The following is a 22783-nucleotide window of genomic DNA, read 5'->3' as shown; positions in this document are numbered from 1 at the left end:
GAAACCCGAGAATGTCATCCCCACTTTGCTTCGTTCTCATCCTCGTCTTCACCATGGAGCTTCTCTTCAACTTCATCTGGAAAAAATGGAGAAGAGTTCATCAAAAAGAAGATCGAATAAGCAAGCTTCCAAATCATGTTATCTCTTCCATCGTCTCTTTGCTTCCAACTGAAGAAGCAATCAGAACCAGCGTGCTTTCGAAATCGTGGAAGACCTTTTGGAGCAACGTTCCTCACCTCGATTTCAATCAGAATCGCATGCTAGAGCATGCGTTTAAACGATGGTTTGAAATTTCTCGTGACCCAAAAACTTCTCAAGAAAAATTGTATGCTGCTTATGATCTGTTGATGTTTCAATTTGATGATGCTATTAAGTCTATTGAGAAGGTTTTGATAAATCATCGTGGGGTGTTAGAACGATGTAGGATCGTGCACATCACGGATAGTTGTAGAAATGGTGATGTAGTACAGTTGATCAGATATCTCGTGACTGTGAAAAGAGTGCATGAGTTGGATATGGAGTGCAAGTACGTAGAACCTTGGGATCAGATTGAATTTTATAAAAACTTAAAAATTGATGATGTTCCTATTCAAGTTGCTGCGCCGCCCACATTAAATATATGTTTTCATATATTAGCTGCATGTTGTGTTGTGCTTAAATTGACAAATTATGTGTTGAAGAGTGCACCTCCTTTGCGGGTTTGTGAGAATTTGAAGATCCTGAAATTAAAGAAGGTGTGGCTGTGTGATCGGTTGTTTGAAGGGATTCTCTTGAAATGTGTTTCCTTGGAATATCTAAGCCTCATTGGATGCAAGCACTTGAAGAAGCTCAGGATTCATAGTGCTAGTATTAAATTTCTGAAGCTTAGAAAAATGACATTGCATAAGATGCAAGTTGTCGCTGTCAACCTTGAGGTTATAGTTCTGGATACATTGGTTATTTGTCAATGGAAAGAATGGAGTGTTAATGCTCCAAACCTTGAACTCCTTCATGTCTACTACGGTGATCCAGCAGCTCGAGGGATGACTAAACTACGAGTTCGGAGAGTCCTTCTAACAACAAGAGTGGTTTTGCAAAGAATCACTAATATTGGGGTATTAAATAATACTTCTTTTAATACTCTTCAATTTCTTTTCCCGTTTTCTCATTTTTATTTTTTTCCCATTTTCACATAGATTATCATTTATTATTTTAAGAAGAACAAAGGTTATGTCTTTATACAGCAACAAAAGTTGTTGTTGTAACTGAAAAAAATTCGGTAACTAAAACGGTAAATTTGGTTGCAAAAATATTTAGCAACCAAGATAGCAATCGACCAGATTCGATGGCTAAAACGCTGGTCACAATCATTTTTAATGATGAAAAATGAATTCTTAGAAATTTAAAATTAGCGACTGCAAAATCTATCACACAAAAATGATTTTGGTCGCAAAAAATTCAGTTGCCAATCGGTCACAAATTCATTGCAAAACTACGATCGAAAAATCGTTCACAAATTTCGGTGTTAATCATTTTCTTCTTCTTGTGTTACGTGTCACTATACACATTATATATGTCTCTAATTTAAGGCATTAAGATTTATTAATTGTGCATTAGGTTCTATCTCACTTCGCACTATACACATTATATATGTTTCTAATTTAAGGCATTTAAGATTTATTAGTGTGAATTAGGCTCTATCTCACGTTTTTCTCTTTTTGTCTTCTTCTGGCTTCCCAGGGTTTCGTTCGCGCAAATCCTCTACAGAATCTGGTAAGTTTGAGCATTGATTTAGATTTGAATGGAGAAAAAGATAACACCGCTCTTTATTTGGCGCTTAAATTATGCAATTCATTAGAGAGACTTGAGATCAACAATAAGGTTTGTCTATTAGTTCTATAGCTACACTCTTTCTGATTTTTGCCTTCGCATTGTTAATTTTGATCTCACTGTTTAATGGAGGAAAGAGATGCGTAATATCTAGCCAGCCCATGAATAAAACATACGTTATAGGCTTAGTACGAGCATCGAAAGTCACAATCAATGATTTAAATTTCCTGTTCAAAGCCACATTAGTTACATTTGCACTTTTTATTTTATTTTATAATTTTATTAATCAAAGTACAATAGCTAGTGTCTTGTTAATCTATTGCTGTTGGATGTACTATGCGCTAGAGTATCGCTTGTATTCTTGTATATATATATATATATATATATATATATATATATTATAAACAAATTTATACATTATATGTTGTAATATTTTGGATTTTATTATTAAAATTTTATTATACATATATAAAGTTGTAACATGTTTTTGAAAAACATGTTAAAAAAAATATTCCTGGCGCTGGTCAGTCCTTAGTATTAATGATGAGTACTCTACTAAAGGTTATGTCCATATATTTCAGGATTACTACAGCTCGCAAATATTTTCGGTTACCGATTCAATATTTTGGGAGATAGGAGAGCCATGCATCTGTATTTGCCAAACGCTGAATACAGTTCGCATAAGGGGATTCAAAGGGAAAGTGCTTGAACTGGAATTTGCCAAGCACTTGATAAAGAAAGCTACAAGGTTGACGAGAATGACCATCTTTTTTGTTGATAATTGTGCTCAGAATTTGTTCAGTGCTGCAACGATTTCACTTGTGAGGGCCTCAAAAGATCTGGGCATCACTCTGGTGACCGCAGGCGGTGAAGAGGAGTAATGCCAATGTTCTTGGAAGCTTGGGTGTAGTTATTTCTATGTTTTCAACCCAAACATTGGCTTTAGTTATTTCTATGTTTTGAGTAGCTTTGAGTAATTTGGACAAATTTCCTTGGACCGAAGTTTGTTTCAGAGTACCGTTTATTGCATGTTTCAGATGTTTGGTGTGCTTTCAAAACAAAATTTCTATGACATCTATGTTGATTATTGTTAATTAGAAAAATGCATGCATGCAATCGTCTATATGCACATGTGTGAGGTGGTAAAACATATTTTCTTTCTTAGATTAATTATCAAATGTTTCATAATGTTGAATAAATGTCTGTTAGATTTATAGTTGAAGTGTTAATTCTCGCTTTTTTAAAAATAAAACATATATTTGTATAAAAATTTATAACTAAGATTAATTTTAACACATATCTCAATTTTATTAATAATTTTAAATTAATTACATCAAAATAAATACAGTTAAATTTTAAAACAATTGGGCCCAATTCATTTAAATGTTGCATTAACATAAATATTTTTGGATATCCACTATAATTTTTGTTCCATTAGTTTCTATGATTTTTTCACAAGATATATAAAAAAGATGAGTTGTCCAAAAATATTAGCGGGGATAGAAACTAAAAGGTACGTAATGCCATTCACTATTAATTTTGAAGCGAGATCAAGTCTTATCATGTGCATATTAATTGAAATTGGTTAGGATAGTCTAGATTTTTTTTTAGCTTTATAAGGTTTATTTAATAATTTTAAAGTAATATATTTTTATAGATTTTTCATTAAATGTAGTCTGAATTTTTAAAAATTTATTTAATTTATAACCTTTTTAATGGTATATTTTGTGTTGAAATTCTTAATAGGCTATTAGCTATCAAATTATATAAATAACTATGTTTTTATAAAGGTTATAGAACTTATATCTAAATAAATAATGAAAAAAAAGTTCATTATCTTAAATATTTATAATAAAATTATATTTTTATTTATCCCTTTCAAATCACATATTTAATTTAAATAAATAAATTACAAAACATATATTAAATACAAATGCAAATCATAAGATAGAATAAATAATAATAACACAAAAAACTGTAGCAATGTACTCTATAAAAAGATATATAGTAGAAATATTTTTTAACTCTAACAAAAGAATTAGACAAAAGTTTATTTATTTTATTTAATATATTATTATTTTTATAAATTTTAAATAAGTTTATTTATCAAATTTAATAGACTTTTTTTAAAAAAATTTAAGTCTCACTTATTTAATTAATTAAATATTTTAAAAAAATTAAATTAAGTTTATTATTTAAATAAATTAAATTATATTAAACTTTAAAAGGATAGATGTAAGCTTATGTGAGACAGTTTCAACTATTTCTATCTCAAATATTAACTATAATTATTATTAATTATATATATAAAAGAATATTTAATTTTTTTCATATCTAAAGAAATTTATTGAAACTTGAGTATTAAAAGAACTCAAATATTTTTTAAGGTGTTGAAATCGATGATAAAGGAGATTGTTACTATGCAATAAAATTTTTTATGGAAAGGTGTTAAGAATGAATCTAAAATTTTCTAGGTGAAATGGGAAACGGTATGTAGACCGTGGAAGAATGGTGGCTTAGGCATTAGGAATGTGCAGTGGTTTAATTGAGTGCTTCTTAGTAAATGGTTGTGACGATGTATTAATTGTTCTAGTTCATTGTGAGTGCGAGTATTGAAATTTGGGTATGGAAGATTAGCTTCTTCTATTCAGCGTTCATTAGTCAACAACAAATGTTCTTTGTGTTAGCGTGATTTGCTGGAGGTTATTCATCAAGGAAATTCATGGCTGGATGAGAAATTTGATAGGAGTGTGGGTGCAGGTTTACACACACTTTTTTGGAGAGATAAGCGGGTAGGTGGAATGTGATTGCGTGAAGCATTTCCGCGATTGTTTGCGGTGGTAAGGAATGCTGAATCATATGTATTGAAAAATAGTTTTCATGATGGCACTAGGTGGATTTGGGATATTAGTTGGCGAAGAGGACTCTTTCAACATGAGATCTCAAACTTTAATCTTTTGTTGGAGCTTGTGGATGAGGTTTCTATTAAGTTACTATAAGAAGATAAATGGGTATGAAGGGAAGATTCTTCAAGTTGTTATTCAGTGCAATCTGCGTATTCATAGTTGTTTAAACTTTTTGGTGGTCATAATAGTGTAAATCACTGTACGGCAGATGCCTTGCAAAGGCTATGGAGAGGGAAGGTATCTCTTAAGTGTCTGGTATTTTCTTGACAATTGTTTGAATGCACTTCTTTATGAAGGTTTCCTGATTGATCGTGGTGTTCAAATTAATGATATAACTTGTTGTTTCTGTCATGATTTGGAAGAACTTTCGATTCATTTATTTTTAACGTGTTCAGTTTCATCTCAAATCTGGTACTTTAATGCGCGTTACCTTGAAGTCTCATTAGTTTTACCTTAAAATTTATCGACTCATTTGCTTTCTTGAGTTGGTGTTAGCTGTAGTAAAAAAAAAAGGGATATACTTATTAATTGTTTGGGTAAGTACATTATTGTCTTTGTAGTTATATAAAAATAAAATTGTGTTTTTCAATGGTGTTTTGGATGAGAGGGAAGTCTTAAATTCTATTATTTTGAGGTCTTGAAAATAACTATCACTTGTTAGTAAAGAAGAAGTTATTTTGTTAACTGATTGGTATTTGAACTCATAAAATTGCATTCATCTTAACTTTGTATAAATATATTTTTGCTTTTTATTTTTCTTGGTAAGTAATTTTTTCTGTGTATATGAATTTTGAGTTCTCCTTGAACTCTCTTTAATAATATATGTTTTGTCGACTATAAAAAAAAAAAAAAAAAAACTCAAATCTAATACAAGTATTGTCACCTTACAGTGGCTCAATAGTGTTACAAATGAAAAGGCAATATCCTCCCTGTAAATTCAAACAAATACAATAATTGAGAGAGTGAGTTACTGGTTCCGTTCAGATGCAGATAATGGAAAGGGAAGCTTGATGTGTTATGGCTGGATTTGAGAACCAAGTTCATTTGTTCTGGTGGTACGATGTGTGGGATTCCAAATGCGTAATTTGGAAGCTGTCTGAGGGTCGTGGTTTTTTTTTTGGTAAGTTTTGTATGTTTAGCTAGCAGAGAAGGTTGACTTTCAAGGCATGTATATTATTTTAAATGTATCTGAAATTAGTGCCCCATTTGGGGTACATGCCAAAGATTGGAGCTTTCGTTCATGAAATTTATGAAATTATTAATTATTTTTTAAATAATGAAATGAGATTTTATATTTTTGCAAAATTAATTTTTAAAAGTATAAAAATCATTTATAAAAAGTAATTTTAAAAATTGTAAAATCTTAATTTTGGAAATTTGTTCACTTTTAAATAATTTCAAAAATTGATGTGCGAAAGTATAAAAACCTAACAGTGAAAATATATTTGCAAAATTTTATATTACAAAACTTTTGGATTCAAATTATACATCTTTTTGAAACTAAGCCGCCAACTAAAATTCTTTTTAAAATACAAAGTGTGATAGTAATTGAAGATGTCTAATTTGAATTCAAAGAATAATTTAATAGTTTAATATTCTGTGCAATACAAATATATTTTAGTTTAAAATAAATATATAAATAATTTAATAATTAAAGAATAACTTTTAGTTATTAATATATAATTATTTTTTTTTAAAATGTATCAAATTAGACATCTTTTTGAAACTAAGCTACTAACTAAATCCAAATTATTTATTTTTATGCGACTCCTACAATAATTTTTTATTTATTTAAATAGCTCTTAATTTCTATGATGCACTCTTAAAAATTAACTTTTATGTTATAAATGAAAGTCTATTATTTAGAAAGTAAAATATTAATCAAGCTACTCTCCTTTACAATTTACAATATATTTATTATAGGATTAAAATTGATAGAGAATGATTCAAGAAATGTACTTGCTGTAATAATTTTATTTTTTTATCAACGTCAAATTTTGCTATAAATTTTAGAGATTAAAGTGGTTACTTAAATTTTTTTTATTACCTTATATAAATTTTTAGTAAATATATTTTTTATATTTATAAATATTATCTTTATTTTTTATTTTTTAATATTAAAATTAATATTTTTGTTTTCTAATTTTAGGATAAAATTTAATTTTATTATTTAAATTTTTTTATTTATTTTTGTCCTCAAACTTTATTAGTTTTTTGTATTAGTCCTTTTCATTAAATCTATTACATAACTTAACAAAAATATTTTAAGTAGTACTGAGATTACTTTAATACCATTTATTTAATCTAATAAGAAATTTTTTATTTAAAAAATTATTAAAAATAGTGAAGCTTTCTCCTTTCTATTTTTTTCCTCCTTCTACAGCTTTTCTAACCCATCAATCTTGTCTTCTCCTTCCACAACTTTTCCTCCCTTTTCTCATAGCCCCTCCTCTCCCTTCCCACAATCTTGTATTCTCTCCTCTTCCTCTTGTTCTATTTTAACTCTCTCAAACTTTCTTTCTCTCATCTCGTTTTCTTTTTCTCACAAGTTTTGATATCCTAAATCTCTCAAGTCCTTCAACTCTTTTTCTCGCAGAACAAAACACCCGTACACTACTATCCCAAATCTTATACCTTATGGACTAAAAATTAGAAACTTGAACGTTGACACATTTGTCCTCTTTCAACCATTTTAATTTTAAACAAGGTCATAATCATAGTCATAGTCACAATCATCATAGCAATAATTTTAAATAGAAGAATACATATATTTTTTCAATTAGAGCTAATATGATAGCTACTTTGGATGCTGGAGCTGCAACTAACATAATGTTAAATTGGTGACGGAAGGAGTAGCTACAAGTTTGTGACAAAGAAGAGAAGAAACTATCATTTGATTTTGGTAAATGAAATCATGTTTGTTAAATGGTTAAAAAATTTACAATGTGATTTTTTTCAGCGTCTACAAAACTAACTAATTACATATAGTCTTGGAAAAAAAAGAGGTTGCAGAGAGGAGGAAATAAGACTGATGGGTTAGGGAAAAAGGGGTGAAGGAGTTGCAAGAAAGAATCGAGAAGTTGCAGGAAGGGAAAAAAGGCCTGCAAAAGAGGGAGATAGGACTGGTGATTTAGGGAAAAAGGGGTATGAGAGCTACAAGAAAGGAGAGGGAAAGTTGCAAGAAAGAAAAACTGCAGGAGGAGAAAACAAAGTTGGTGAATTGGAAAAAAAGGGGTAGAGGAGCTACGATAAAGGAGAGGAAAAGTTGTGGGAAGGAGAAAATAGAGCTGTGAGAGGGAGAGACAAGACTAGTGGGTTATGAAGAAATGAGTGTGAGATCTGCCATAAAGGGAAAGGGAAGTTGTAGGGGAAAAGAGGTTGTGAGAGTGGGAGACAGGCTAGTGGGTTGGGAGAAAAGGGTGAGGGAGAGGAGAGAGGAAGGAAAAAATTTAACTATTTTTTAATAATTTTTTAAATAAAAAATTAAAAAAGGACTAACATAAGAAAAAAAAAGTTTAAGAATGAAAATGAAAAAAAAATTAGAAGATGAAATCGAATTTTACTTTAAAGTTAAGGGATGAAAAAACTAATTTTGTCTTTTTTAATTTAGATTTTATTTTCAAAATTTTTAGTAGTTTGTGTAATATATATATAATTTTAAAATAAATATATAAATAATTTTATAATAAAAAAATTAATTTTTATATATTTGTAAATAATTATATATATAGTTAGATTATTTTAAACAACAAAATTTAATGAAAATTATTTTAACCAAACTCTATAACTATGAATATTTATATTAAAATGATAAAAATATAATAAAATTAAATATTTTATTTTAAAATAATATATTTATAATAATAATAATTAAATATGAATATTATAATATATATATATATATATATATATATATATATATATATATATATATACTAATAGTCATAGAATAGAAAGTTTTATAATAACTTTGATTTCTAAAGTTTAAAATAAAATTAATAAAAATGTAAGAGACAGTACAATGTACAAATCATTCTAAGTCAATTTTAAACATGAAATATACACATTTAAAAGAGAGTAATCCTCACTTGTTTCACTTATTTAACAGTAGTGATTAATATATATTGATTATTTACATTTAATGAATTTTTTCATACTATATAATACAAGTATTAAATAAATTATTTTTTTAAATTATTTAATTTTATTAAATTTTTATCACATGCATGCTATTTATAGTAATAAAGTTAATTTAAAATAATTTTTTAAAATAAATTAATTTATTTAATTATTTACAAATTATTAATATATATATATATACATATTTATTTATTCTCACAAATTATTTCATAGTAACCATATTTAGTCTTCATGTCAGCTAGTCTACACCACACAGCCTTAATAAACATCAGTTACTTAATTCTTTTAAAAAGATAGTCAAACACCTCCATTGAAAATGTTCTAACGTAATAACTGATATTTTGACCATTAAATACATTATCTGGCTTAAAGTTTTTTATTTTTTATTTTTTATTTTTCCTTCAATTAATTGAACTTCAATTATAAATGGAGTGAATTCTTTATATTTAAATATATTTTTTAAATTTTCTTCTATTTATTAATTTTAATTAAATGGAAACTAAAATAATTTAAAATAAAGAGAAAGAGAGAGAGAACTTAAATATTTAAAAAGTGTGTTTAGTCAAACATAAAATAATTACTATTTCAAAAATATATTATTTTATATTTTTAAAATATTTTATATTTGCAAAATAAAAGCTTTAATAACAAATAAAAGTTTGTCTTTTTTAAAAACAAAAAATGAAATGAAATAAAACAATACTAATTACACATTTGTTTGCTCGACATCTTGGTAGTCCTCTGTTATTTTTGTGGTAACTTGAATATTATTTTTGTACCTTTTTACTTTTCATAAGCCATTTATCCTGTAAATTACGACAAAATATTGCTGAAAAATTTTGTTTGAATACAGAACAAACATCATCATCCCCGATGCCCTCAAGTTGATGACAATAAATATAAAAATAAATGTTACAAAGTGTCAGAGTTGGTATGAATAATAATAATAATAATAACAATAATAATAAATTATTATTATTATTATTATTATTATTATTATTGTAGTAGTAGTTGTTGTTTTTCTAATAGAGCACTTTTAAGAGTTACTTCTCTTCGTCATCATGTAAATTGATTTTATTTACATTAAATTTTTAAAAAAACTTAATACTAATTTAACTTTAAATTTTATAATTTTTAATTTAAAATTTAACTTTTTTTAAAAAAATCATCATAAAAAATTATTATTAATAATTTTAATATTTACTTTTTAATTTTATAAAATTTTTAAATAGCTTTACAATGTATTTGTAATTATTTAACTTAAAATTTAATAATACCCGTAGTTAGTATTATAGTAAGAGATTTAAATTTAAAATACACATTTATGAGTATTCATTAAATTTATTCTTAAAATAATTGCGTGACAAAAAAAAACCTTCCTTAAATTTATTGAAAATATATACAGTCATAAAGAAATGTCCATAAATGCAATTTCAAAGATAGGGTTGATAGTGAATGCTGGTATATTTTACAATAAAAAAGAAAAGCTTGTAACCTTCACCGAAAGCTTGTTTATTTAATGCCCCAATAGTGATTTTTTCATTACCATTTGCTGCAGAAGAGTCCAGAAATACTAAGCGTTATATACCTGTACTTCTCACCTCATTTGACTAAAAGTAGAAAAATGGTAAAGAAGACATGAATGGTAAGAGTAGAGAGCAAAAAATGAGTATGAGTGAAGAACCAGATTTGATCAGCACTCTTCCCGATTCACTTCTGAGTGACATTGTTTCTCTCCTTCCTGGGACTGAAGGTGTGAGAACCTGTGTCCTTTCCCATCGATGGAAAATGGTGTGGAAGAACATTTCACACCTCACCTTCAATCAGAGGCTAATGTTGAAGCATCTGATCGATGCATATCTTGAAAAGACACACCTTAGCACGCGTCTTGTTGCGGCTTTTACTCGCAAGATTGTTCCCTATGGAGACAGAGAAAACAAGGATCCAATTGCTCAAGCAGAAATGTTGATCAACTCAGTGTTAGATTCGCACTTGGGTTCCTTGAAAAGATGCACCCTTGTCCACATGCCCGAGAGTTGTGCGAGTGGTGAAGCTGTTGCATGGATGAAGAAACTTGCGGAGCAGAAAAGGGTGAAGGAGCTTTCCATGGAGAGGGATGGCCCTATTGATTTGAACTCCGTGCCACAGTTGCGGACTGTTTTGAGAGATCTTGGAAGGACACTGGATATACCTTTTGAGATTTTCTCAAGCTTTGAGGCACTTGAGTTGAAGAACTATTATGTCAAGACTTCACCCTCAGGTGCTGTTCCTGGCCAGACTTTGAAAACTTTGACCCTTACGAATGTGAATGTTGAGGAAAATGCTTGGGATGGGATTTTATCTTATTGTTCTAGTCTTGAAAATATAACCCTTGGCGAATGTAGTTTTGGTGTGGTAAAGATTAGTAGTCCACGGCTCAAACTTTTCAAGATTGGCAAAATGGTCGTGAATGAGATTAATGTTCGTGCTAGAAACCTTGTGGTCCTTGAGATTGATACTGTTGTTTGTAACCCTCAAAAGGTGATTTTTGAGACACCAAATCTTCAAATTCTAAGTTGTTTCTGTGATATGACTATTGGAAGGCGATATGTTTTGCCGGGTCAAAGCAAGCTTTTGACATCAAATGAGATTCTAAAAGCATTCACTGGCATTCAGGTGAGGGTTTCTTCTCCATTCTACACTCTCTTGAATTTTATTGTCCTTTTAATCATCAATAATTATAGAGTCGTACACTTACACGGTGTTTTTATATCCCTCTTTCAATTCATTTTTTTCCATCTATTTCTTTCTATTATATCACATCATTTATCATTTATTTTTTCTTTTTTCGACCTCATACACCCCATTTGTCCCAATACATTAGGCATATGAGTAACATCATTCTCCAACAATAACATTATGCTGTTGCGTGGATATATTTGGTTGATTTGTTATTGATAAGATTACTATGCTGTAATTGCAATTGCCTAGCTATTGTTTGGTACAAATTACATCTTATGCATGAGACCGACTTCATACCTTCATTTTAAGTTCATTGATTCGAAAAGTGTAATACCAAAAGTTTATTTCCTAAATACAAATGAATATTTTGTGTGTATAACGCTTAGGCCGCTCATTTTATGTTGAAATTGAACCTTTTATTAATTGAATTAAACAATAAAAATCAATCACTAAAATTTATCTAGGAGACTTTGATATTACGTGTGAACAACAATCAGGCAATCTTATTGAGTGAAAAAACATGAGCAATAGTACATCTTTGACATTTTATACTTAATGATTTTAGATGTTTAATAGAGTGATTTGAATCAAACTGATATGAATGTTAGACTTTAACATTATTAATGTTAATTTTTTTTACCATTTCTTTCATCGTTGTGTTTCTTTGTTGTCCCAGAGTTCTCAAGGTCCAACCGCAAGCTTTGCTGGTGCATTTGAGAGTCTGGTTATTCTACGTATTGATTTAGAACTGAAATTAATTATCAATGCCATTGCTCTCTTTTCTGCTCTTCAATCATGTCCTAAGTTACAGCACCTTGAAATTAATACCCAGGTGCGCTTACTTCGGCCATATATTATTCTTTCCAATTATATTATATTGTATTATAATAATAATAATAATAATAATAATAATAATAATTATTATTATTATTATTATTATTATTATTATTATTGTATAGGTGCTATTATACAGGTTTATATGCTTAATTAGTGTATTAAATAACAGTTTTCTTCATATTACACAGTCCTATGATGCAAAGAATCACTTTGGTGGGGATTATGATGATGAACCTGGCAATGATGATGATATTCTGTCTTACCCCAAACGCTTATATTGGAAGCGAAGGGAACTGTGTGAGTGTGTGGAAAACCAACTAAAAACCCTTTGCATAAGGGGATTTTCTGGCAAGGGGTTGGAAGTGGAATTTCTGAAATATATAATAACAACTTCAGAAACCATACAGAAAATCACTGTTTGGTTTATTGACAATTGTTCATGGGCAGAAGCCACTGAAACTCTGTGTTTGCTATCATTTCAGAAAGCCTCTAAGAACCTGTCCATTGCTATCAACCCTGGGCCATCGTACATGGCAAACGTAAATGGGAGCTTTGAACAATGGGTCTTGTCTCTAAGGAAGTAGTAATGGTTTCTGGTGGCCATGACCGTTTAACTGTGTTTTAGATGCTATTTCTTGACTTTGAACCTTGAAATTTGCTAGTTTCTTGTTTTATGTTTGTTACCCTACAAACTATGGGTAATGTTTATCGTTGGTTTCAATAAAATTGCAGTTAATGTTATTTATATACACTCTTGGGGGCACTTAAATATCGGTGAGAATATTTGATATGTTCTGAATATTGTCAAGAATGTTATACAATGCGTTTTGAGAATGTTTTATATTTTGTTTAGTTTAAATATTATTTTTTTAAAATATTTTTTATTTTTTAAAGATAAATTTTATTTACATCATAAACTAAATTTAATATTCAATTATAATAGCAAGTTAACAATAAAGATTTTAAATATAAAGTTAACAAAATGAAGAGTCACATAGATTAGGTTTAGATTAAAGAATATTTAGATGTATAATTATATTTTTATTTTATAAAAAAAACTTCATAAAAATGTCAGACTTCCATTCCTTCCATATAAATATTTTCTTGACAAATATAATTAAAAATATTTCTAAAATGTTAGTTTTTTTAGAATATTTGTTAAAGTACCGATACCAAACATGAAAATAAAAAATAATTCATAAAAGTAATTAAATTTGTTCGTTTCCTCATCCACTCTCCAATATCTGGCAAATTGATAATGAATAAAATAATTGAAGAGCAAGAAAATAGCATAGTAAACCATATCTATATTCACAAATATTTGCACTTATTACCCAAATGTTTATAACCTCAAACTGACGGGGGAGAAACAAGAGGCGTGAGTGACGAAGCAATTAGATTTTTTTTTTTCAAAAAATTACTACAAGAGTTATTTACATTTTTTAAAATATGCAAATCAATTAGATTTTAGTTTTTTTTATTTCAAGAATCATTTTTTGTTTGAACTAATAAGTGTAAATATTATAAAACTAAATAGATATCTTCCAATTGGTTTTCTTAAAAAAATTGACATAAGTAACGAATTATTTCAAGACTTTAATTTTAGTGTATTGTCACCGTAAAAAATACTTTTATAATGTCAACTGATTAAAATGTATTATGAATATAAATTATATGTTAATTATTACAAAAATTAATAATTATTTTTATATAAAAATTTATAAATATATAACAATGTAAAAATTTTACTCTGTCAATATAAATAAAATTCTTGTTTCAAACGACTAACCAGTGTTACTTTGTTCTTATCCTATTGCGTCGTTGTATTGGTTTAACCTTGTCCAGTGAAAATTAAGGTGTTAGACATTAAGGTCGACACTGTTAATAATTTATATAAATAAAAGTATTTGTTAGTTTAACATATTATAATATTTATAGAATAATTTAATTTTATTATATAAAAATTATCAAAAAAAATCTTAACGTTTAACAATCTTTATTTTTTAATAAATGTTTAATTTGTTTATAATGTAGCAAAGACCAATTAATTACTTTTTTTTTTATTAGTCAAAAGAAAATATATTAAATTCGTATAAGGAGTACCTAAATTAAAGTCATACATATTATTTAAATGACAACTATATCTTTACTAATTTCATACATAACAAAGGTTGATCTAGATAGAAAAACAATTAAACTCATTTTCCGGTAAAAACATGTCCAAAATCTTAAGTATATCATATCCATTACTTACTCAGCATTAAGATCTTTCTTAATATAAAACAATTCCTACATAGCCATAATGATGAAACACAGTAGCAAACCAAATGGAATCCCATTTTATGTCCATAATATTATTGGATATTAAACCACAATGTTGCATAAAGTGGTTTTTACATATTGAAGGGAAACTTACTTGAACTCCCAACTATTTATAGCATCTACACCAAATGTTGTATGAAAATTTGCTTCTAATAAAAGGTGTTATGATGTTTCTTCCTTGGACTGACAAACAATACTTCTGCATTATTTATTGCTTATTAATACTCTCTTTTTTTTTTCTTTTTTTATTTACTCTTCAGGGATCCTATATTGAAGAGAGTTTTCCAACAAAATGCTGAGAACATTGGAGGAACGCTAAGAACTTTGGAGGAACCACTTTAAACTAAAAATTGTTGAAGAATCCACCACTCCATCGTACCTTTGTAATAACCTGTAAGCTGTATGGACTGAGTAGCTTCCACTTGAAACTAAGGTTTATCTCCATGCATCTGCTACATTTTTCTGAATCTAAACTTTGCTAAGAACCTGCAAAAGTTCTTGTAAAAGAGTATGTTCCATTCAAACATATGTCGTCGCCATCGAATTACTTGTGTTGTATAAGAGCAACGAGTTACTTGACATAACGAATTAATGCAGTTTAAATGTTTTATGATTATCCCATTCAGATTTTTTAAAAATATGGCAAATAACACATCTAAAGCCTCTAGTAAAAAGTTGGACAAATTTTGAAACTTTGACACTATAATCAAATATGGTGTATCAAAGAAAACTTTTATCACTTGAAATAATTTTATTTTACTGATAAGAAATCTCATGCCACATTCACAAGAGTCTTGTTTGATAAGGCTTGATTTTATATTTTGTCCAGCAAAGGATGTAATTATTTTTGCCCAATGCCTTAAAACTTTTCATTCTTACAACTACTCAATATATGAATTATTTATTTATTTATTTATTTATTTATTTTGCAGAGAATTTAATCATGATAAAACAATCTTCTTCTTTTTTTTCTTTCTTAAGGATCACATATATAAACAAAATTTATACTGATTTAGGGAAAATCATCTAAAATACAGTATTCTACACTAAAATCTATTAAAGCCGTATTTAATGAAATTAAGGAATAAATTAACTAAAAAGCTGAAATTTAATTGAAAGATAAGAGAATTTCATCTATCTAAAAGCTTATTTTATTAGCCAGAAAGGTCATTTTTTAAAAAGTAGTTTTGTTTAGTTAGATAGATAGGATAAATAACTAGCATTTTTTCAAACGATATTTTAACTAATATTTTTTCATAATACTTTTTTTTTTTTTTTGCTACGACCTCAAAGTGATTTTTTTTTTCATTTTTCTCTCAGCTGTCTTTTTTTTATTTTTTTATAATTCAATATTTTACCTCTTCAACTTTTATAACTTTATTACTTTTACCTCTTTCATGTTCAACTTCTTCAACCCACTTTCTTCATTTAATCTGATTAAAGTATAACTAAATCATTAAATAACAATTTTTTACAATATAAAATTTATTAAAATAATAATATAATTAATTTATATTATTTTATTTTAATGAATAAGAATATTTTAAAGTGAGAGTGAAATTAATATTTTATTATTATTTAAAATATATTATTACTAAATTTTACATTATGAACTAAAAATTAATGATGTTTTTATTTATCAGCTTATTTAACGATTAATTTTATCAAATATTTTCAATTTAATCAGCATTTTTTTAATGTTCATCTTTCAGCTTATAGTTTTCAACTTTCAAACTATTTTTTTAGCTTTCAACTAGCTTATTCGCTACTTGTATCAAACACACTGAGTCTAGAAATTAATTTTTTTAATACAACATTGTGATAAATTATAAGTTGTTTATCATTGTTAAATGGAATTAATTTTAGAAATTAATCTTATTTTCGTTTAATTTCAATTTTATTTTTAATTGATAATTTTTTTCATTTAATTTCAATTTTAATTTATTTTAAATTATGATAAATTATATCAACTTAAAAGTATTTAATTTTAGATAAAATAAATTATAAATTATTATAATATTAATTCAAATTTAGTTTTTTAATTTCATACATCATATAAATAAAAATATGTTTTCATTTTAATATTTATTCTCCTAATTTTTATTTTTATTTTCAAAATTACATCTCTATAATGGTTTTTTTTTCATATAATAAGATATAAAATTTAATTTAAATATACTAGTAATGTAAATAAATTTTACACTGTCACTTAATTATGAATTACCAATATTGAACTGAATTTATCTACTCCTTCGACCATCCACTAATTTCTCAACGTCCCGACATTAGTTAGCAAGTAGAACCAAGATTCACAAAGAATAAGAAAACAATTTTGAAAAACAGAAAAACTATATTTCTATTTTCTTAACAAGCACTGCATGAAAATTTACACCATCTCCCGTGAACCAAACACCATTTCACTTTCCCTTTAATAATTTATTATAAATTTAACTAATTAAATAGTTCTTAAAAATATACTACTTTTTTTAAAATTAGTCTTTATAATTTTTTTATTATATTTAATCCTAAAAAAATTCTTTTTAAAAGTAGTCATTCATATCAGAGCTTCGAACATAGAATGCTAGTTTCAGTTGTGTCAAAAGCTTAAAAAGTATTTAATTTTTAAATAATATCTTTTTATAGAATTAATTTCTATTAAATTTTTTTTTAGTCACGTAAATTTTAATTTTTTGAAAATAAATCATATTTTTATATTTTAAAACAGCATTCTTAATTTAGATAATATCTTATATTTTATTTTTCTTATGAATATTTGACAAGTTAACGTTATCTGAAGTCAAATTAAATGTAATGTTAAAAAATTAAATTAAAATAAAACTAGAATTAATCAACTTATAACATTTCAAAGTTTTTTTAATTCTTTTATTTTTATTGTTATATGAAAAATGTTTATATTTCTATTGTTCAAGGTAAAATTGGATATGATCATAATAGGTCTTTTTATTTCACACAAAATGTAGAACCTCTATATTATCTCGGTCGAAGAAAAATAGAAATATAGGTCCAAAGAATTACAATAAAATAAATATTCCTATCTCACATAATTTAACTTCTTTTAATAATTTTGAGAATTCTTTCCAAAAAATAATATTTTGATAATATATAACATTAACTTGTCGATTATTCTTAAGAGAAAGATAGAAAGATAGACTCGAAAAATGATATTTTAAATTAAGATAATATTAACTGATTAAGTATTTTTAAGAAAAAGATGAAGTGTCAAATATTATTTAATTTAATAATGTTGATTTAAAAGATAACAATTGGATTTATTTTTAAAAAATTAAAATTTTACAAAATTAAAACAAAAGAAATTAATAGAAGCTAATTTTTTAAAAATATTGGATTAATTATTTTTCAAGTTTTGTCTCGTCTAACATTAGCATCTCACCTAACAAGTATGAGGTTGAACATTGTTCGTTTAGTGATCACGACACTCACTTAATTGTAAGAACTATTTTAAAAAATAAATAAATTCACATGATTAAATTTAACAAAAAAAATTATAATAACTAATTTTAAAATAGAATATATTTTGAGGAACTATTTATTTATTTATTTAAACGTTTATTATATCGTATATTCATTAATTGGAGAAAATATTTTCGTTTCTCTATTTTCCTTTTCCCATAAGAGTAGTGAAAGACGATTATTGCAGGAGGTTCGGCAAGGTATTCAATAGCTAAGATAAATACAACCGTAGTTTACGCAACTTTTACCCTTTAGGAGCGGAAATATTATCTGAGACAGATCATCACATTACAAGGAAACAAATTTACTAGTGAGTCAGTCACTCCAACGATCCATTTTTGCTTTGGAGACAGTGTTTAAGTACTGTTCAAGTCTTTAAAGGACTGCAAAAGAAAAACGTTAATCGGATCGGATATAGTAAGCCTTGCTATGCCACCTAGACAGGCCAAAAACATCCGTTTAATCTGACTAAGGGCTCAAAAGCAGAAAACCTGAGGTGTTATTGGTGTGATTCTATACGTTCAGGTTTTCTTATTGGTAGTGGTGAATGACTTGATGCTTTTCCATGTTATTTTGTTTGTCTTCTTCACCTTTAACTTTTATTCACTATATCTTCTTCAACGAATTGTGTGGCAGAGGAATTCGAACCTCATTGTTTAAGGAGAGAAAAAACAATATGGAAGGACAAGTAGGGGATTCAAACATTGATCTTAACGAAGGAGAGGATTTGACATCAAAACTTCCCGATCCTGTTCTTGCTTTGATAATTTCTTTTCTTCCCATTAAGAATGCAGTGAGAACAAGTGTTCTCTCTCCACGGTGGAAAAGGCTGTGGAAGACCACACCAACCCTCAATTTCGACCACAAGCTTATGCTGAACCCCCAACTTCAAACATCTCTTCACTCTTTGACTCCAACCTTGCTAGCAGCAATTGACAATGCAGCAAATCTAATATGCTCACCGCTAGATAAACACGCTGGTAGTTTAGAAAGATGCAAAATTGTGCATCTCATTGAAAGTTGTCAAAATGAGCATGCAAAATTTTGGATGGTGAAACTCATAGAGGAAAAGAGGGTGAAGGAGCTTTCTATGTAGTGTGAATATTTGCAATGTTGGGATCGTACACGAGCTTTGGTGAGAAATTATGCTTCCACCTTACTTTTGCCTTTTGAGATTATGAATCGTTTTCCAGTGCTCGAGTTGAAGAAATATATGCTCAAGATTTCACCTTCACCACCTTGTGAGCGTTCTCGAAATCTGAAAACCCTCAAACTCTTATATGTGTCTCTAACGGAAGAAACCCTTGAAGGGATTCTTTCTAATTGTTTGTCTATTACGAAGCTAAGTCTCGTTGGGCTTAAGATTAATAGTCAAAGTATTAACTTCTTAGAGCTTTCAGGAATGATGGTGCGTATGATTGATGTTTATGCTGTAAACCTTAGTATCATAGAGCTTGATACAATGATATGTAAACTAATGGGGCTGGCTATTGACACCCCAAACCTTAAGATTTTCCGTTCTAGTTGTGATTTGGAGTGTGGAGAGGTTCATAATTTGGGGTTTGGAAGCATTGTTTTGACAACTAGAGAGATTCCGGAAGTTTGCAGCGGTTTCATGGTAAGTAATGCATCTTTTCAAATTCACCTAACTATAATATATGTATGAATGGACCCATTTATGTAATGTTTCTTTCATATAGTAGAGTTATGTAGCAGAGTCCCTTTTTCTTGGCTCAGAGTTCAAACTAAGATTTCTCAATATTATTTTTCTATTTAATTTATTTTCTTCGTGGCTCAGGTTCACGGAGGTTACGAACATGCCAATATATTTAAGAACTTGATATAAATTTGAACTTTGTAAGAGATGCCATTCCTCTTTCTTTCGTTCTTGGATCATCCCTTTCTTTGCGGAATCTTATAATTAATAACAAGGTATGTCTATATAACCAAGGAAGTACATATACTTATAAATGATAAAAGTGTTCCATTAACATGCGCATTCATGTCAGGCATTGCTCTTTAAATACATCGCTAAATTTTATATATTTTTTATTTTTATCAAAACATTTATACCGACGCATATTGAAATATTAAAATGGTTAAATAACGCGCTAGTAAATTTATAATAATTCATATTCATTTTTAAAACATTAATTCTTCTTGAGACTTAAGATTTGGATTAATTTTATATGTTTACTACAATCTTGTCTTGTGATTTTTAAATATTGTCGCATCTCTATATTTTTGTCATATCATTTATTTATTTTGTTGCCTTAATCTATAATTCTATGTAATCTATATAGCATACATACCAATTATTAGCGATGTATATGTTACTTGATTTTGGACCTATATTGCTTTTCGTTTTTTATTTCTCATTAATTCCCTCTTTACTATATTCTTTATACTGAGATGAACTAAATTCTTATATTCTTAATTACTTCTCACGTTCCTACAACAGGTTATAGATCATGTTGAAATAGATATTGGTCCTGCAAAATCTTCTGTGACTAATTACGGTCTCTCTCTACATGGTAGTCTACCATATCCTAATACCATGTTTTGGGAGAGGGCAATGTTTGGCGAGTGTGAAGTGTGTTAGCTACAAACTGAAGACAGTTCATATAAGTGGATATGAAGAAAATGGACTTGATATGGAGTTTTTTAGGTTCTTGATAATGATTGCTAGAATGATAAAGAATATTACCATTTGCTTTGATGATGATTGCACTTGGATAGGAGCTGCAGGAACAGTGTGTTTGCTATCACTTCCAATAGCCTCCATGAATCTATCCATCACTCTGAAACCTGGGAAGGAGTACACTGCAAAGGTTGGTGGGAGCTTCGGAAATTGGATCTCTTCACTGAAACTGAACTAAGGGTGTGGTTGCAATTAAATGGCCATGCATAATGTATTCTCTGCTGAAAATGTATTTGAAATGTTGTTAGCATATTGTTTTTTAGAACAATCCTTGAGCACCACGTTTTGTTGGTGTTATTTAATTAAATCTTGTATGATTATTAGTTATAATATACTTAAGTTTCTTATGTCCTTTTCTTTTTTATGATAAATTGCCTTTCATATTTTTGAATCCACGGTATACGCTTTTGGTATCTGAAAATCCGTAAACCACATAGAGATATAGTCGAATATTGGAAGACACTATTACGAGCCTCCAATGAAACAAACAATACGTAAACAAGACTAATGCTAGATTTTTTTTTTCTTCTTCCGTCATAATTTATTTTTATCCATTGCTAACAATTAAACGTTTACTTTTGGTCTTAACTCTCTCTTTTTTTCTTCAATAACAACCGCAGCATTTTTCATCTACAAGACTATAACTCAACTAAAAATGTTATGTAATGTGAAAATAATTATTGTCTTAAAAGATGTAATAATTTTTAAAGTATATATGGTAATCTAAGACATTGTGTAATGTACCCTGATATTACTAGAATTTTATTATAAATTTAATGGGAAAGTTTTGGAGCAGTAATGATAATTTTAATTAGATGCAAATATATTCAGGGAAAATTTGAGACTCAGGTTTTATATCAAGATTGTGCATATATATCGACTTTTGCACAGTAGTGTAAGTTAACTTAATTTGTAGTTATATATTTTGCAAAATCTAGGCATGAGGATAGAATTTAGGCTCTATTTAATAAATATAATTAATCAAAGTATTTTTTTAATTTATTTCAAAGTATTTTAGAGCCAAATCTATAATATATATTTTTGTATGATAAAAATGTATTAAATAATATTTAAATCAAATTATATTTCCAAATGCACTCATGTTATATTTAGGTGTTGGTAGTATTATTGTGAAGTCTTGATTTGGAGATCAGAAAATTCTTAAAACAAATTACTATCAAAGCCTTTTTTTTTTCTCTTTCTTTTATTTTCTCTTGCCAATAATAATAATAATTTTTAAATAATACTTAAAAATATCTCAAAAAATTATTTTAGAATAAGAAATATTTTTTTTTACATAAAAATAATAATTAAATTAATAAAAAATTGAGATCACAGAATAATGATTTGACAGGTTAATTTTTTAAGTTTTCTTGTTAAAATAATTATTCAACAATCGAAACTAGATTGCATGGAAAAATAATTTAGAGTCTCATGTCCCAATAATAATAATAATAATAATAAAATTTAATTATATTTTTTATTCTTATAAATATTAAGCATTTTTTTATTAGTTCTTATTAAAAAAATTTGTTAATATTAATTTTTAAAATGTTAAGAAATTAAGAATAAATTTTAACAAAAATGTTTTATAAGAATTTATCACAAAATATTTAATAATTATAGAGATCAAAAACATAAATATGTCTAATAATAATAATAATTTTTATGAAAGAAGGTCAAAGAGAGGAGTTGTCTTACTCGACAACTAAGGATGGAAATATATAAGACGATTTAACAAGAACTTATATCTTAACATTTTTAAAATTTAGTTTCATTTGTTTTATTTAAGTAATAAGTTTGACTTAAACTTTTTGAAAGACTTAATTAATTAAATAGGTTAAGCTTGAATTTA

The 22783-nt window shown here is 27.5% G+C and overlaps 3 protein-coding genes across 3 annotated transcripts; all 3 read left to right on the top strand.

Annotated features, from left to right (window-relative positions):
- The first annotated feature begins 11 nt into the window (after positions 1–11).
- Positions 12–2690, top strand: LOC113855529 (F-box protein At1g80960-like). The gene is made up of 3 exons (XM_027487170.1): positions 12–1094; positions 1720–1860; positions 2391–2690. Exons 1-3 carry the CDS (start codon positions 12–14, stop codon positions 2688–2690), a joined length of 1524 nt encoding a protein of 507 aa, XP_027342971.1.
- Positions 2691–10520: 7830 nt separating this feature from the next.
- Positions 10521–12997, top strand: LOC113855528 (putative F-box protein At1g67390). Its single transcript, XM_027487168.1, has 3 exons — positions 10521–11510; positions 12253–12408; positions 12602–12997. Exons 1-3 carry the CDS (start codon positions 10521–10523, stop codon positions 12995–12997), a joined length of 1542 nt encoding a protein of 513 aa, XP_027342969.1.
- Positions 12998–18903: 5906 nt separating this feature from the next.
- LOC113855527 (putative F-box protein At1g67390) lies at positions 18904–19323 on the top strand. Its single transcript, XM_027487167.1, has one exon. The coding sequence runs from the start codon at positions 18904–18906 to the stop codon at positions 19321–19323; it is 420 nt and encodes a 139-aa protein (XP_027342968.1).
- The last annotated feature ends 3460 nt before the right edge of the window (positions 19324–22783 follow it).

Source organism: Abrus precatorius, unplaced genomic scaffold (assembly GCF_003935025.1).
Source record: "Abrus precatorius isolate BTA unplaced genomic scaffold, Abrus_2018 Scaffold11, whole genome shotgun sequence".
NCBI classification, from domain to species: Eukaryota; Viridiplantae; Streptophyta; class Magnoliopsida; order Fabales; family Fabaceae; genus Abrus; species Abrus precatorius.
Note: the sequence above shows the minus strand (reverse complement) of the source record. Positions and strands in the feature narration are given on the sequence as shown.